The 17,500-nt window shown below is 45.8% G+C and overlaps 2 protein-coding genes across 3 annotated transcripts in view; one reads left to right on the top strand and one right to left on the bottom strand.

Moving 5' to 3' along the window:
- LOC135829441 (pleckstrin homology domain-containing family G member 2-like) overlaps nt 1–9,327 on the bottom strand; it is a 66,002-nt gene extending 56,675 nt beyond the window's left edge. For both annotated transcript variants that reach the window (XM_065341847.1, XM_065341848.1), the window contains exons 1-3: nt 8,383–9,327; nt 6,529–6,618; nt 430–624 (exon numbers count right to left, since the gene is read on the bottom strand). In XM_065341847.1, the coding sequence (XP_065197919.1) occupies nt 430–624; nt 6,529–6,618; nt 8,383–9,165 (1,068 nt within the window). In that variant the 5' untranslated portion in view covers nt 9,166–9,327. The remainder of the gene's footprint in view (nt 1–429; nt 625–6,528; nt 6,619–8,382) is intronic.
- Nucleotides 9,328–10,234: 907 nt separating this feature from the next.
- The window catches only part of LOC135829845 (uncharacterized), a 34,372-nt gene continuing 27,106 nt past the window's right edge, over nt 10,235–17,500 (top strand). Inside the window, exons 1-7 of the mRNA XM_065342229.1 lie at nt 10,235–11,247; nt 11,672–12,026; nt 12,861–13,077; nt 14,444–14,500; nt 14,954–15,101; nt 16,568–16,680; nt 16,986–17,500. The exon at nt 16,986–17,500 is cut by the window's right edge and continues 6 nt beyond it. Of these exons, the coding sequence (XP_065198301.1) occupies nt 10,545–11,247; nt 11,672–12,026; nt 12,861–13,077; nt 14,444–14,500; nt 14,954–15,101; nt 16,568–16,680; nt 16,986–17,500 (2,108 nt within the window). The 5' untranslated portion in view covers nt 10,235–10,544. The remainder of the gene's footprint in view (nt 11,248–11,671; nt 12,027–12,860; nt 13,078–14,443; nt 14,501–14,953; nt 15,102–16,567; nt 16,681–16,985) is intronic.

The following is a 17,500-nucleotide window of genomic DNA, read 5'->3' as shown; positions in this document are numbered from 1 at the left end:
TAAGCTACATGTATGTTCACGTGTACGTGAAACCAGTCCTGAATTTTCAAGCATCAAAGCAGACTTCACAGTGGTATCTAGTATGCATGCTTGAAAAGCTGTAGCACATGTAGCACATGTAGCACATGGGCATCTGCACTCTGCCAGTGACTAGCACATGGGCATCTGCACTCTGCCAGTGACTAGCACATGGGCATCTGCACTCTGCCCGGTGACTAGGATAAGCTGTTCATTAGACACACGTAAACAGGAACTGGTATTGCTATGTGCGCTTGATACTTGTCAAGTTCAACATGCAAAACCATGAACATACTAACGATAGGAGTGTGAACTTGTTTGAAATGTAACCGAAATAGCTGGCGGTAAGCAAGCTCCAAGCAAGAACTCCACTTTGCACACTGAAGGGTGCCGGCTGATTCTACCACTTACTGTGATTACGCCATCCAAAGCTTCTACGTACGCCTGTTCAGTTGAGATTACTTCATTGATGACCATCTGCCATTTTTCACGTCTCTCCCCCGATCCAATAGAAGACACATCATCATCAGTGACTTTGGACATGAATGACAGAGCTCCGCCGTCTGTTTCATTTGGCGAAGGCAAAGCCGGGTCAGCTGGTTTATCCTGCACAGCAAGAACGGATACATCACAGTCATCATGCTCAATTTTGTATCAAGCTTTTAAGGAGATGCTTTCAAGCCAAGAGAGTGGCGTTCAACTTGAGCAAGTTGCATCTGCTAAGTATCAACTCCCTTATCCTACCCGATTTTCTTCATGCTAGTTGTTGTGTATCTTACACTCAAAAGATCCAGGAACTGAGACCGACCAGTATTTATTTACATGGCACGAACGATACAGAGGATATGCAAGATAGAAAAGGAGACGAAAGAAATTACACGATTGTATTGAACCAAGAGAGAAGAAGAACTAGCTAGAAACACAGGTAAACAGACTATCAAAAGCACAAGCAGATGCGAAAACCCTGTCCTCATCAGAACGTGCACGTACAAGTGCACCTACAACCAGCGCAAACGATACCAGCGTGCACATGCATCAAATACAGAAAACACATGCACCGAAAATGTAGCCAGATCGATACTCAATCGCGACTGACTACAGTTCGTACACTCTGGGTAGCTAAAATAGTACCTCACGACGTCAACTAAAACTAAACACAAAAAATACACCGTGCGTGCACTCAAGAAATTCAAACTACGAGTGCGAAGCGAAATAAAGGAACGTAACTACAGTCCATTTCAAAACTCTAGACGCGTAGGGTTTTTGAAATATTTCAAATTTGGCTGGAACTTTTTGAGAATAGTTTTCGGAATATTGCTCAGGACCGCTCCACAATTACTCTCATATAGTTTCTAAACGATTGGATAACAGACGCCCAATTTGGAAAAATTTATGCACGAAGTGATCACAGATTTTATGTGGTATAGATGCTGGCATAACGGTTTTTGCCTAGGTACGCGTCTATAGTTTTGAAATGGACTGTACGTCGTCAAATAATGCAGCAGAGCAGTCTACTGAATAATCCAGCATGGATGTTACGAAATTTGGGCAATGGCCTAACAAAACGACCAAGGATACTGCAGAGCGAGTTACGTAGACACAGGTAAGACAAGTCAAATACAAATCAATAAATTCAATGCTCACAGTGTGTGTGCGTGCGTGTGGACGTGTGTGTGTGTGTGTGTGTGTGTGTGTGTGTGTGTGTGTGTGTGTGTGTGTGTGTGTGTGTGTGTGTGTGTGTGTGTGTGTGCGTACGCACGTGCATGTGCGTGTCCGTGTGTGCATGTGTGTGTGTGCCAGGACAGATGCACTGATGAAGTCAATCCTTTTTCTGCACCTTGTCCTCACCCACTTACTGCGGTGTGGTGAGCCCAAAAGTGGGGTCATATTTTCAAGTCTACCTGTAGGTTGGGGTAGCCCTTGGCGGATTATGCTCGGTAAATTACTGAATTATGTTTTCCATTAGGCCCGAATTATGCCAGTGATTATGCTACATTATGCTGGAATTGTGCCAATGACGGTGCTATCTTGGGGTGGCAGCTCAAAGCCTATTATATAGGCTTCGGTTTTTTGTTGGTATTTTATGAGTTTTTTATTAGGAACTTGAATTAGAGGCCACATGCCACGTACTACTCTTTTCTCTCCGAAACTCAATACTTGCAAGCCAGATATGAAAGAAAGAAAAAAATCATCAGTCACACCACCGGGACTCGAACCAGGGACCTTGCTATTCGCGAGCAATGCTCTAACCAACTGAGCTACAGTATGACTCTTATCCACAGTGATCGTAAATCTATCCTTCCTCGATCAATCCATATCTGGCTTGCATCATACTGGCAACTCACACCAATCAAGAGGGCCCTCGGCCATTCGCTTGATATCATGGGGAGCGCATCTAACTATGTCCACTGCGAGCAAATACAAATTACAATTTCAAATTTGGACTTCACGGAGTATTACCATCACTCAGGTGAATAAGAGTCATACAGTGTAGATAAGAGTCATACACTGTAGTCTGTAGCTCAGGTGGATAAGAGTCATACTGTAGTCTGTAGCTCAGGTGGATAAGAGTCATACTGTAGATAACAGTCATACTGTGTAGTCTGTAGCTCAGTTGGGTAGAGCATTGCTCGCGAATAGCAAGGTCCCTGGTTCGAGTCCCGGTGGTGTGACTGATGATTTTTCTTTCTTTCATATCTGGCTTGCAAGTATTGAGTTTCGGAGAGAAAAGAGCAGTACGTGGCATGTGGCCTCTAATTTCCTAATACTTTGAAATACTCCGGAAGTCCAAATTAGAAATTGTAATTTATGAGTTTTTTATGATAAAAAATGTTATGTGCAGATGATATTTACAGGTATATGTACACTTGCTTCACTGCTTGATAGCTCAGTAGCAAACTTCATCACATGTGCAACTCCTCAAAGCAATCAGAGTGAAGGCCGACATTACACGTGCCACGCTCATAATCGGTGCGTGAGGCTCATGGCACTCAAGTCAGTGTTAGTTGCTGCAGCAGGGGGAACAGATTCGTGTGACTCGCCAGCAGTTCATCATTGCTCTTCGCTTCAACCCGGGTCAGGTACAAACTCTACGTCATCACTACTGCTCCCAGCAGCCCCAACCTCCTTCCTCAAACCAAAGCCTATGAATAGGCTCGAACAATTTAGACAGTAAGGACGTTTTGCAACGCGAAAGTTCGAAAGTCTGGGAATGAGTCCAGAAAAAAGCTCGAAACTTCGAAAACTTGAACGCGAAGTTGCAGTGATTGCGAAAGTAACTTTCTCTTTTCTCGGTACGCATTTGACTACAGGGAGTAGTAATTTTACAGCCCCCTGCTTGAGACTGAGCTGCATATACGGTACGGTACTATAACATTCAAATAACTTCGAGAAAAAGTCTTTTCGCATTGCTAAACCTCACAAGTTTTCTTTTTCGAAAAAGATTTTCGCGAAATATCACCACCACCAAAAGTTCGAATTTTCGTATTGCTAAACGTCCTTAGTACCGGTATCTGCCCTTTGAACTGAGAACCTCAACCTGACAGTGCAAAACTACAACTTCCTTCTTCAATTTTTTTGGCCAACAGCCTGACATCGCCTGGGCCGGATTGCTTGGACGCCATTTTGGTCATGTGCAGTTGTTTCCGTGGTAACAGTGAACAGGCAAACTGCGCGCATCAGCTCCAAAGCATTATAATGCCAGACCAAGAGGTATTTATAGTATACTGTACCCTTGCACTCTTGTTGCACTGACTTTGCAATGTTACAACGACTCTGGCACCATGACAGCATGGCTTATAAGGGGCAACATTCACCAGGTTGCTTCCTGTGTAACATGTCTGAATATGCCTGGAGCATTAATCTTCAGCCAGCATCGTAAGGTTATGCCGACCGTCTGGTCTCAGAAGTCCTTTTATGCCAGGGCATAATTTTTTAGACAAAATCCTAAGATTACGCCAGCATAATCCGCCAAGGGTTAGGTTGGGGATTCGGGGGCTGTCAGCCGTTGGACAGTTCATCACCCTAATTGACATGGTTCCAAGATTTCTTCTGAATCTCTTTCCCTTCTTCGGAGAGACCCACGTGGTCAGTTTACGGGAATGAACAAGTAAACGTGTATGTGTGTACAAGTATGTACTGTTGCGGACGTTGAAATCCGATGGGATGACCGTGGCCGGTGCCTTTACTGCTTCTAGCGCGTGCATGCACTGTAGTTCAGTACACACTGTAAAATGGACCAGCAGTGCTCGCGGCTGCAAGGCCAGTACCCCATGGCTTCTTGACTTCTCAACGGATTTCAATGTCCAAAACAGCATGTATGTATGTATGTACACACACTTGAGAGGGACGAAAAGCGTTTCTTCTGTAACTCTGAGTTTCACGGTTTTAACCGTGAAACTCAGAGTTACAGAAGAAACGCTTTTCGTCCCTCTCAAGTGTGTGTACTAGGCTCTGCACCTTGGTGTATTGAGCACTCTCACGAGCAACCACAACTCCCTCCGAGTATGTATGTGTGTATGTAAACAAATCAACCTACCAGAGAATCCCGCGGATACGCCCCCGGGTTAATCTGTTCACAAGGACATTTCGGTTGGCTTATACAAGAACATATACCAGGCAGGCACAGTGGGTTGGTCAAAGACCATGATTGAGATACGAGAGGTACCTGGTTCAAGTCCTGCCTGGGAGCGGTTTTTCCAGCCGTGCTGCTACCCACAGTCAACTGGGAACTTGTGGCCAGGCACAAGGGGTACATGGATGCAGCTAATGGGGTCGTTTTCGGCACTTGTGCCAGTGGTTGTGAGACTTACCCACTCACCCCCACTGTTAGGCGCTGCATCTGCCGCTAGGGTTTATCGGGTGCTAGCGGCCGTCGTGAGTTCCCTTTGGGAACGGATACGATATTTTTTTTAATTTTTTTTATACAAGAACATGGGCTTATACGCGGATACGGGCTTTAATATACGCCGGCAACAAAATTGTGCTATTGAAATGTACCAAGGAAGTGAGAAGTACATTGCTGAAAATCAGCGTGCAAACAAAAAACAACCGATGATTGTGTTGAAATGTACAAAAAAGCACAAAGAAGCACAAAAAACCCTACATCACTACATGTACTACGTACATGGTACGACCTAGGCCCATGGGCTTGTACAACGAAGCTTCGCGATGTTCAAACTTGGCCTGGGTTTATGCGCGAGCATGGGCTTATACTTGGCCTGGGCTTATACGCGAGCATATAAGCGGGTGGGCTTATACGCGGGATTCTACGTTGTGTATTACAGAGAATTCCACATCCTGACGACACCGAAGGAGCTCCTGCTCAACAAGCGATCTGAGATGATCACGAAATGCAGGCATGAGAATATGCTCCGCCTCGCAAATTTCAAACCTATCAAATGAACTGATCAAGTACTGTACTACACTTTGCCCAAGCATCCCAATAGTAATACTGCGACCCCTTGTTGTTGACTATACCACTCTGCGCACGCCCGCCCGTCACCCAAAGACCCCCTAGTGATCTCACATGCCTATTGCCCACCATCCTCCTGGCATCTCCACCCATCTGCTGTACATTGCCTCCCCACATCTCCACCCATCTGCTGTACATTGCCTCCCCAACGCCTCTGTCCGCGCTTTAATACTCGCACCTGCCTGTTGCCCGCCGCCCTCCTGACACTTCCACCCGCCTTTTGCCTCTCCTAGCGCCTTTGCCCGCGATAGCTTTTCCCCAATACCTTACACCACCAGACTTAGCGCTAAATTTGTATACTCCTGTGGCTCTATGTGTGTGCGGGAAAAAAATGAAAAGACCAAAAATAGGGATTCACTGGCCAGAAAAAGTCACTTCAGATAGCTGTATGGTGTAGACCAGGCTGATTAGTGACGGTCAATTCTTCAGCCTTGCAAGCTGTTGAATGGTGCAATCCCAGCACAAGTTGCTGTGGCTTCTGCCATAGCATTGCTATCATCGCCTCCGGCGATGGGCGTCAAAGGTCAAAGGTGTGTGTGTGTGTGTGTGTGTGTGTGTGTGTGTGTGTGTGAGAGAGAGAGAGAGAGAGAGAGAGAGAGAGAGAGAGAGAGAGAGAGAGAGAGAGAGAGAGAGAGAGAGAGAGAGAGAGAGAGAGAGAGAGTGGGTATGCGTGTGAGAGAGAGAGAGAGTGGGTATGTGTGTGTGTGTGTGTGTGTGTGTGTGTGTGTGTGTGTGTGTGTGTGTGTGTGTGTGTGTGTGTGTGTGTGTGTGTGTGTGTGTGTGTGTGTGTGTGTGAGAGAGAGAGAGAGAGAGAGAGAGAGAGAGAGAGAGAGAGAGAGAGAGAGAGAGAGAGAGAGAGAGAGAGAGAGAGAGAGAGAGAGAGAGAGAGAGAGAGAGAGAAAGAGTGAGAGAGAGAGAGAGGGAGAGAGAAAAGAGCGAAATAAATACTAGCTTGATCCTTTGGAATAGGTTGTCCGCCTGACAATTTTTCAAACTTACATGTTGCATCGCCTAATTCATGCAGCTGGACCACTTACCGACATTGTTTCGGCACCAGCTGCACTACTCACAGCACCTCGGGGAATGTCCACTCTTCTAATCACAGGCTTGATGTTGACCAAACGGCACTACATATGTGTGCAACACCCAAACCCACACATAGGCACACACACACACACACACACACACACACACACACACACACACACACACACACACACACACACACACACACACACATGCACACATGGTGGTTGTATGTTAGAAAATGTGTTGATAACACTAACAGTGAAACGTGCATGTAAACAAAAAAAATGTCACTGCACTCACATGTTTTCTGTAAATCACACGCACGTTTCATTTCATGAACACATTTGCTCACATACACCCGCCTTCCTGACTTTGCACAATACTCACCATGTATCTATCTCACACATCGCTAGCGCTATCGTTCTAATCCAATAATTTTATGTTGTTGTTTTTGACACGTTCATTTTCTCTTTTCTGAAATGTATAAATCCTTAGGTTGTTTCCCATTTCCCTTTAGTCACGACACTCCACAGATGGATGTGACAAGAAAACGTTCTGGACATGAAACTACTTTGGTTGCAACGTTTGTGATATGAGTACGCACTTGATATTATTCATCACCATGTTCTCAATTTAATTTATAAGAAAAGGACCAAAGAGCTACAAGTTACGCTATAATTATCCACTAAGGGCCCGGTCACACATGCACTGGGGTTCGCTTTGGCGTCGAGGTTCGGCGGCAGCGAGCCTGGTGTCGCTCCAGGAAACCACGTGTGTATGGTCACACATACAAACAGGGCAAACTCCTACTTTGGCGGAAAATGAGAGTAAAGTGGAGTGTGGTGCATACGGTACGGAGAATAGACGAGCTCACTAGACACCCTTAGCAAACAACGGTAACGCTATTTTTTACGGTACTCGTACCTTGATCACCCAAATAGCGTTGAAGCTGCAACGTATAAACGTTATGGGGGCTGATTTATCGTTGTGACCAACGGTACGAGTTTTGGCCAAATATTGCATAGTCCGTACGCATTTCACCTTGTATCGCGTATATGGTGAGAAAAATGGTTGTACCGCGCGAAATCAAAGCTAATCTCGTGGCAACAGCGTACTAAAAATAGCGTGCATCTTGCTCAAGGTCGAACCCAAATCACGGTATTTTCCCCCTTACGATAATACCGTTACAACATAACGTATTTTGCTAAGGGTGTCTAATGACTATCTTGCACGTATTTTTGTTGCATGGACATCATACGCATACACATTTCTCGTAGCAAGTCCATATACAGCAGACCGTGGTGTTTTCCGCTGAAGCCAATCCGCAGAAGCGACAGTCTCGCTTCGAAAATTTTGGAGGAAACGGATTGGAGTTACGCTTTTCGCCGTTGCCATGGTATTTTTCGCTCCTGCCACGTCGCTTCAGCGGATCCGCTACTTTCGAGTGCATGTGTGACCGGGCCCTAACACCTAATGTGTAGAGCGCCAGTACTGTTCGTCAGGTGTCGTGCAATGCTATCCCATGGGCTGATTGTAAACTGGTGGTCTTATTATAATATTGGATAATTATTATAGCGTAACTTGTAGCTCTTTGGTCCTTTTTCTTCTTATAAATTAAATCAATCCTTGGCTCTCCACCCGAGTCTAAATTATATTATCCAAGATGTGTTTGGACGCTTTGGACGCAGAAAGCAGTGCAATTTGAGGTGTGGTAGTTAGCCCGCAACACAATAGGATACAATATTAATAAGTATTACAATGCTGACAACCATAGATCTACTTGTGCTTTCTTCATTTCTAAATTCTATCAGCTGCAACAAGAATCGTGGCTTTCATAGCCAGTTGGTGAGAAGAGATCTTACAATTGTCGCCTGATCCGTGTCAGCACTCCCAGCACAGGTCGATCTCACTCGACTAGCTGCTGTGGCAGATGTGAAGATATTCTTCAGCAAGTGCGAAGGGATCCTTCGTAACTGTTTGTTGATTTGCCCACGATAGCCAGCGCTTCCAGATCGAACTCGCTCGCTACAACGTCCAGCCACTGACCTTACGAACACGCCTGGCTTCGTTTCTCCCACGGAGCCGAAGCTACTGACTGAACGACTTCTGGAATATCCAATTTCTAAATCGTCGTCACGCTTGATTGCATAGTCGTTGCTCGTGTCTTTGCTGTCACTACCTGTTTGCCTGCACCCAGGGTACCCGCCTGTGAGAATGCCGTCAGTGCTGTTGCGGCTACTACTAGCACTACTACTACTTGTACTTGTAGGGCAGATGGATTCAGAAACACGCGCGCCCAGTCCACTCACGCGACTTGCAGGAAGGCCAGATGACAACCGAGCAGGATGATGAGCGGCTGCTGGACTTCTTTTAGTTTCTTCTACTGCGGGCAGGAGTGGTGCCGTCCTTTCAGGTCTTCCTGCTCGACGGAATCCTCGAAAGCTGCTTGATCTTCGTAGTGAGAGTTTCCGTCGGATGCCACCACCAGTCCCCGTAGCAGTTGTAGCACGAGCTGTGTGCAGATCGCTGCGAGATGATGAAGACTGTGGACTCAAATCAACAAGACTTTCACAAGGTTTGACGATCAATGGTTGCTTCCCTTCAAAACCTGTGAACGAACTGTCGACAATCAGCCTAGTCGGCATTACTACCAGAACATTCCCTCCATAGCGCCGCGCTACTAAGCACTACTAGTAATGCGGGCGAGATCTAGGACTATGGCCAGCATTCTAGTAGCTGTTGCTGAAAGAAAAAGTTGTCGACTGCAACAACATACTGACATAGAATGATAGTTCTACCCGCGCTTTCACAACATACTACCCGGTAGTATTTTCTTCTTCTTGAAGAAACCCCGGATATGAGTCCTGATAATCATGACGCTCATGCATGCACACTGTAGATCTACGCGGTGTACACAATGCACGGTGCACCGGTGCACGAGAGATAAAAAAGAAAGTTTTTTTGTACTGCAGAGTGCAGCTACAGTCCATTTCAAAACTAGACGCGTAGATCTACCTAGGCAAAAACCGTTATGCCAGCATCTACATGTATACCACATAAAATCTGTGATCACTTTGTGCAAAAAATTTTCCAAATTGGGCGTCTGTTATCCAATCCTTTAGAATCTATAATAGAGTAATTGTGGAGCGATCCTGAGCAATATATTCCGAAAACTATTTTCAAAAAGTTCCAGCCAAATTTGAAATATTTCAAAAACCCTACGCGTCTATACTACTATAGTTTTGAAATGCACTGTAAGTAATAGTATAGTATATACGGTAGTGCAGGGTGCAGGGTGACGTCAGGCGTCGGCGCCCAGCTCAGGCAGTCAGGGCCAGCTGCTTCGAAGCAGGGAGCAGATCTACGAATCTACGACGTAGATCTACCACTGATCTCGTAGAATCTACTGGTACGACCAAGAGTACATAAAGTACTCTTGGTACGACTCGTATCGCCTTGTAACAATATTATTATTATTTTTTTAAATTATTATTTTGTATTATAAACATGCTGTCAAAATCGAAAAACATGTTGATTATGGTATTGACTATTGACTTGTACTAGTACTCCCTGCTTCGAAGCAGGAGTCGTAGATATACGACTACGGTACCGTAGTCGTACTACGACCACGGTACCGTAGACTAGAGAGGCGTATACGTATAGTCGTACAGACTGTCAGTGCATGTGTGGGGATTTTCCCGCGCTTCTAGCCATGCGCCCACGTGGTCCACCACGGACCACCAGCCCGGCGGCGCCCTCGCGCGGAGTACTAAAAAAACCCAGTATATTGTGAAAACTAAAAATTTAAAAAAATGGTTTGTTCATTGCATTTTTACCATTTCCAATTCCTCCTACACGTTTTGTTCCATGCGGTGAGGGAGGTCGAGGGCGCACCTTATTCTTGCTATAAGTATGCTTTCTTTCCTCTAACTCTGTAACTATCTTTTTAGTCTGGTCTTGGAAGTTTGGTGGAAACCTCTGGTCTTTATCCCTTCATTTTTTATTTCTACGTGCTTTGTGCACGATGGCGTCCGAAATGGAGCCAGCCAAATTGGCACTTCGTTCACTGTTGTTGTCTGCACCGCGAGGTTTGTCTGCTGCGCAAATTGCTGGAGATTGGCAGGTGATACTGTACAAAGCATGCCCATTCCGAGAGCTGGGCTTTTCCTCCGTTGAGCAGATGCTTGAAGCTATGCCGGACGTTGCCGAGCGTAACTATAGTGGCATTTATACGGCTGTAGCAAATAAAGCAACAGCTCATATCAAGGAGCTTGTTGATAAGCAAAAGAAAGGTAAAAACAGCCGTACACGAGGCAGGCAAGCAGCGGCTCGTGCTCCTAGAGTGTTTTCAGCACCAACTCGTCGTCAGCCAAGTGCTACAGTTCGCCGTCAACCTGCTGGCTCAGCCACATTCAGAGATAGATTGCAGTTTTCTTCATCGAACCGTCCACCAAGTGCAGCCAGTACACAGTCTTCTGCAAGTTGTGGCTTAAGTGCTCCTCGTGTACCATATGGTATACGAGAGGCAATGCGGAAATTGTTGGAGATGTATCCAAATGGCCTTCCAGTTGAGAAAGTGGTGAGTGAGTTCACAAGTAAGGTGAGCAAGAATGGACCACTGGTACCAGCCCGTATGGGATTTCAGTCAACCGAAGAGTTTCTTACCGCCATGCCCGATATTGTGGTACTGCAGCAAAGGTCACGTGGTCAGGTTGCCTATGCCAAAGGTGAGATTGTCTTGCGTGTGTGGATGCATTGGTGGGGTTGAGTTTTGTGTGGCTGTGTATTTGTATATGTGCATGCTTGCCTGCGTGTGTCTGTGTGTATGCTTGCGTGCGTGCATTCGCATGCATGCTTATAATTATGTGGAAAAATCAGTCTGAAGCTATGCCAAAGGCGTGTGATGTCACAAAAACAAGTGGCATTTGTTGTGTGTGTGTCGGGGGGGGGGGGGGGGGGGGGGTAGCCGTATTCACAAGTACCATGGTACCAAGCGATCATATAGGAGTAGCCAAAAAGTGTAGGTCATGTGCCAGCATAATAGTGAGCTCTGAGTGCACGCTCTCTTGTTTATCTGCATTATGCGTTTTGTGTATGCGTATGTGCGTGTGCCCCGTGTGTGTGTGTGTATGCTATTTGGCGGATTGATAGTAACAAGAAGAGTGCCGGGCCCTTCAACAGCTCCAGCTTCTAGCCTGAGCAGCTTTTCAAGTACCTCTTTTCACCGACCTGTTGAGAATCGTCCTAATCCTTCATCACCAGGGTCCACCTGGCTGAGGGTTGAGCACAAGGGTCGCGTTCGTGCAGCAACGCCTTCTGACGATAGTGGCAATGATCACCTGGCAGCAGCAGGAGGTGAAGCCCAAGGTGGTGGAGAAGGCAGTTTTGAGACTTGGGATGACCTTGAAGCTGCTCTCTATGGTGATGAGCTCTCCACCAACAACAATGACAAGACTGACTCCAGTAACTCAATGGCTGCTTCCCAAACTACCAGCCAAACTACTCGGTAAATAATACTGTGGGTTCACATATGTATGACCACCGCCGTGTCGTCGCTGCTGCTGCTGTTATCTTTTGACATGTGTGGTGGCCGTGGCCGTGGGGTGTGCGTGCATGTGTGCATGATGTCGCATTACATGGGTTCCTTTGTACTTCTGTGGCTGTTCTGTGTTTTGTAATTGTAATTCGAGTGTACAGTGCTGTAACAACCGTCTGTAGCTTGCTGTAGTGCAGGTTCACATGGCGATTAATTTGAGATTATCGCCATTGTGTCAAGAGCATTTTAAGGGGTCATCGCAAAAGTTTTTAGTCGACCCTGGAGCGATCATCGTCCATTTCGTACTCGGAGCCCCTCCCCATCCTCCGAAATAAACATAGTTTGCAATGCTGCACGACGAAAATCACATGCATGTACTTTTATACAAACACTGCTCACACACCAAAATGAAGGATGTTTGTTTCAGGGAAGACGAAAACCTTTTGCGACGGCCCCTGAACATAAAACTATAAAAAGAAAACTGTTGTGATTCCGATAATGATGTATTGCTGTTGATGATGCTGTTCGTATTATAGAAAGATATTGCCTATAGCAATGTATAGGGCCTAGCAATGTGTGGCTGTTCTTGTGTTCAGCATGATGTGGTTTGTGTTTGTGAAGCGTGAGTTTTGAAGTCTGAAGACAACGTTGAGCGATCGCCATAGCTTTGTGGTAGAGCATTGCTGGCCATAAGAGAGGGTCCCTGGTTCGAGTCCTGGTGGTGACAGTCAATTTTTCTTCCGACTTTTCCGTTTGCAGCTCCCTCAAACTAATACATGTTGTGTACCTGTTGTTGTTGTTTAGCTATCCGAATCGATCTCCTATTGCAACCATTGCTCTAACAACAAGTCAAGTGTCAACGACGACAACAGCTTCGGTCAAGATGGTCACATCTTCAGTGACGTTGTCATCTTCGGTGACTTCACCTTCATCTGGCTCTCTTGGTGGTCCTGGCAACAAATCTCCGCCAGCTGCCGTGCCATCTGCTGTACCTCTGGAGCTGCGCAAGGAAATCTATCAGGTATGTACAGGCTTTGCTTACCATTGGATAACTGGTGTGTGGGGGGGGGGGGCAAACTTTTTTTGAATTCCCATTCATTACCCTGGAAAACACGAGTAGCCAACTCCAGCCCAAGTGAGTGTTGTTTGGGTTAAACTAGCAGTGGTTGGCAGTTTGAAGATTCTTTCAAGTCCAAGGTAGAATATTGGGTTGTGCACTGGTTTAACCATCAGTTCACAGTTGGACCAAAATCTGTTACTTCTTACTACCCTACTACTACTCTGTCGCCTTGCTGCTCGATGGCAGATGCATTGCCGAACCAGCTCCTCATACTCCTCTGCAAAGCTGATGTCGAGCCCTGGCGGGACCCTGTTTGTGCTACGTAGTCTGCTAAACATGTGTGTAGTACTGTGCCATGCAAAGCTTGGCATGGATTTCTGGATATCTGGCCACACTTGAAAAAAAGCAGCCCAGCCAGCCGTCTCTATTGCAACTGGGTAGAGCAACCCAAAGAAACACATTCTAGTCGATCTCATGCAGTAGAATTATTTAGATTAGTGGAAATCTCCCTGCGTTGTTTGTACATGACGTATGTATTCATGGTTTTGTGGCCTTTCGTGTGTGTGCATGCATGTGTGTGTGCGCGCGGCATGTGTGTGTGTGCGTGCACGCGTGTGTGTGTGTGTGTGTAGTGTGTGTGTGTGTGTGTGTGTGTGTGTGTGTGTGTGCGCGGCATGTGTGTGTGTGCGCGGCGTGTGTGTGTGTGGTGTGTGCGTGTGCACACACGCGTGTGTGTGTGTGTACATGTCTAGCGTGTACACTGACAGTGCACGTAGATAAGGAGAGCAGGAGTTTGTGACCACCTGACCAGTTTGTAGATTTGTCTTTGCTTTAGTATTGCGCTATACATGTAGTACTTCATTACTGTCACACGTTGTTCTGCATGGAGCAGATGATCAACGTGTTTGGTTGTCTTTCTGTGTGTGTGTGTGTGTGTGTCCCATATGGTGCAGTGGTATGTGCAGCGATTTCCAATCGTTAGGTTGCGGGTTCGATTCCCGACGATTATGGTCACACACGTCTTTCTTCTCTTTCTCAGACTCCTCCTGACTTTTCTTTCATTCTCTTGGGTGGTTACCAACAGCCAGTGCATGCCGGAGTATGTGATGTGATGTGTGTGCGGGAAAAATAAATAAAATGAAAATGAAAAAGACCAAAAGTAGGGATTCGCTGGCCAGAAAAAGCCACTTCATAGCAGTGTAGACCAGGCTGAATAGTGGCGGTCAATTCTTCAGCCTTGCAAGCTGTTGAATGGTGCAATCCCAGCACAAGCTGCTATGGCTTCTGTTGTAGCATCAAATGGTGTGTACCTGTGTGTATGCTATAGGTATTAAGTCGTCGTCCACAAGGTGTGTTCTCAGCGAGACTTCCACATGAGTACAAGGTTAGAACTAACTTGTAGGTGTGTGCATGAGGTGGATGTGCTGTAGAACTTAACTATAAGGTAGATGTGTTGTGTTGGTGAGCTGCTGTATAAGGTAGATGTGTTGTGTTGGTGAGCTGCTGTATAAGGTAGATGTGTTGTGTTGGTGAGCTGCTGTATAAGGTAGATGTGTTGTGTTGGTGAGCTGCTGTATAAGGTAGATGTGTTGTGTTGGTGAGCTGCTGTATAAGGTAGATGTGTTGTGTACTTGTGTTGGTATATATAAATATTTAGCTGCTGTATGAGGTAGCTATGTTGTGTTGATAGAGCTACTGTATGAGGTGGATGTGTTGTGTTGATATAGCTGTGTTGTCTACGCATAGCTAAATGGCCGCTGTGGGTCTTGGCCCTGTGCCTTGTAAATATGGCACTAGTATGGTACGAATGGGTGGTGCTGTGTGATTTGTCCTGCAGAAAGCATACATGAAGGAGTTGAGTTATTCTGCAAATGGTTTTTCAAGTGTTGTGGAGTTGGCTGATAACATGAACGATGTCTGCCAGATAACCCGGCCTAATGTGACTGGTGACTGGATTCTGCTGCCCACTGCTAACCCTCCTCAAGGTTGGTATTCTCAGCACAATGATGATGATGTTTCCCTTGCTGCCCGCAATATCAGAATTAGTGTTTCCAGTCCTGGTGGTGACAGTCAATTTTTCTTCAGACTTTTCCCGTTTGTGTCTTTCCCTCAAACAAATGAATATATTGTAGAATGGTTATCATATACTCTTTAACCCTCTACCGTCCGCACTCAATGTATTCAGAGAACTGCACCGTCTACATTTTTACCTTGAATTGGACGTAACCTTGGCTTCCGTGGACAATTGCCATCATCTTGGGCATCCTGGAAAGTTATTGACGAGCGTAACACTATAAATCCAAACTCAATCCCATAGGATGCGCTCGCCCAGCGCTGCAAGCCAGCGAAGGCGTTTCAGGGTGGGCCTTGCGCTCTCGATCGATCTCCTCCGCCATTTCACTCTCCTTGCTCGTATGAAGCTCAATGTTTGTAGTCACTCAGGAGTCGTAGTTTGAATTTTAAAGAGTGCATCCTTGCCAACAGCTGACGTGATCAAGGAAATCCCGGCCGTTGGGTCCCGCAACATGCCCTGAGCGCCAATTGACAAAAGTTATGAGTGTCGTAACTCACGAACCGTTTATCCTATCGCTTCGGCAACTGTTTGAGACGACAACTGACAGTTTTCTCTTCGACCTAAATAATTTTCGTTTTCTCCACCAAACCAAGAACTGACCAAATAACAAAAATGTTGAATCAGCTGAACACCGGTGTTTGATAGATGTATGGTCGGACAGTAAAAGGGTTTATTTTTCAACTTCATGTTCTTCTTCTTCTTCACCCACAATATGCTCTAAGCCAATCAACACACTCTTCTTCTAACTGCCACAAATTCTTGCAACGTAGGACCAGCGAGGAATTCAATATTAGTAGTTCCTCCTGACAGCTGTTTCCACCATTGTAGGTCTCGTACGGAAATGTTGGTGTCGGAAAGGACTTTCCTAATGCAAGCTGCAGTGTATGTTAAGGAGTTTCCTAATGCAAGCTGCAGTGTATGTTAAGGAGTTTCCTAATGCAAGCTGCAGTGTATGTTAAGGAGTTTCCTAATGCCAGCTGCAGCGTATGTTAAGGAGTTTCCTAATGCAAGCTGCAGTGTATGTTAAGGAGTTTCCTAATGCAAGCTGCAGTGTATGTTAACATACACTGCAGCTTGCATTAGGAAACTCCTTTTAAAAGGAGTGTTTCAAGGTGTAGTACACATACATGCACACACTACAGTTGGACTTGCACTTGGAAAATCCTTTTCAATGTCTACTTCCCTAGCAAGCCCTATGATTGTGGAACAACTGTCCGAGGAATTACCAGTATTGATTACCTTGCTGGTATTGAGAGAGATTTTGTGAGAGTTTAGAAGAGTGGTTTGGTCGGTTTCCAGTCAGCTTGATGAGAATCCTATGTTTTATTACTTGATTTTTTCTTCTTTTTTCTTTTTTCTTGGACTTGTTGTTTCTAGATGTCATAGTAGACTATGACGCCACGTTGAAGACGATGAAGCACAATGTAGAAGAGATCCTCTCCACAGTAAGACAGGGTATTCCAGTGGATGAACTGCCCGCTAAGTACAAGGTAAAGATTCATATTCGCAGTCTCGTTAGCTTTTCTCTCCCCTCAGCGGTGGTGGAAGATTGCACCATTGCGTGAATAATATTTCATGTGACAAGCCTTGGAGTTGGTTGTCTGCCACTTGATTAGGTGATACCTGTGGATGGTTGGAAGTTCCAAAGGTAGTACTTATTCTCGCATCTATTTCTATTTGAATTTGACCGATTTTGAAGAATACTAGATATACTGTGGTGTTTACAGTGTTGAGTAGTAACATTTCCTCGTGTTCTTACGTGTTTGCGCATGGGCATGTGTGTTGTGATGTTCAGATGACGTATCGACAAGATCTTATACCCAATGCTCTTGGGCTGGACATGAAAGCTCTGCTAGACAAGCTATCGTCAACGGTTGGAATAGAGTTGTCTCCATCTGGTCGACGCCAGTTTGCATGCCTACGGCAGTCAACACCTGCTTCCTGGCAACAGAGCTCAACTGCAACAAAGTCATCAGCTCATTCCACAGCAACTGCTATGCCGAGAAACAATGCTGGCACCTCATCTGGCGGCAAACCGCTCTTTTCGGTAGCCGGTAGTAGTATTAGTAGGAGTACTGGGAACCGGCTGGCATCACCAGTATTACCCAACTCAAGTCACTCGGTGGCAGCAGCAGCACTGCCAATGTCACATAGCCAGTCGGGCCCTAGTACAGGTGTTCGTAACATACCTTGTGCCACCCTGCCAGCAGTGGAGGAATGTGTCGATGTGTACGTGTCACATATTGTCTCTCCATCGCTTTTCTACGTGCAGAACACTTCTGTAGACGAACTTGAGGAGATTAATCATAA

Source organism: Sycon ciliatum, chromosome 13, assembly GCF_964019385.1.
Source record: "Sycon ciliatum chromosome 13, ocSycCili1.1, whole genome shotgun sequence".
In the NCBI taxonomy this organism is placed as follows: Eukaryota; Metazoa; Porifera; class Calcarea; order Leucosolenida; family Sycettidae; genus Sycon; species Sycon ciliatum.
Note: the sequence above shows the minus strand (reverse complement) of the source record. Positions and strands in the feature narration are given on the sequence as shown.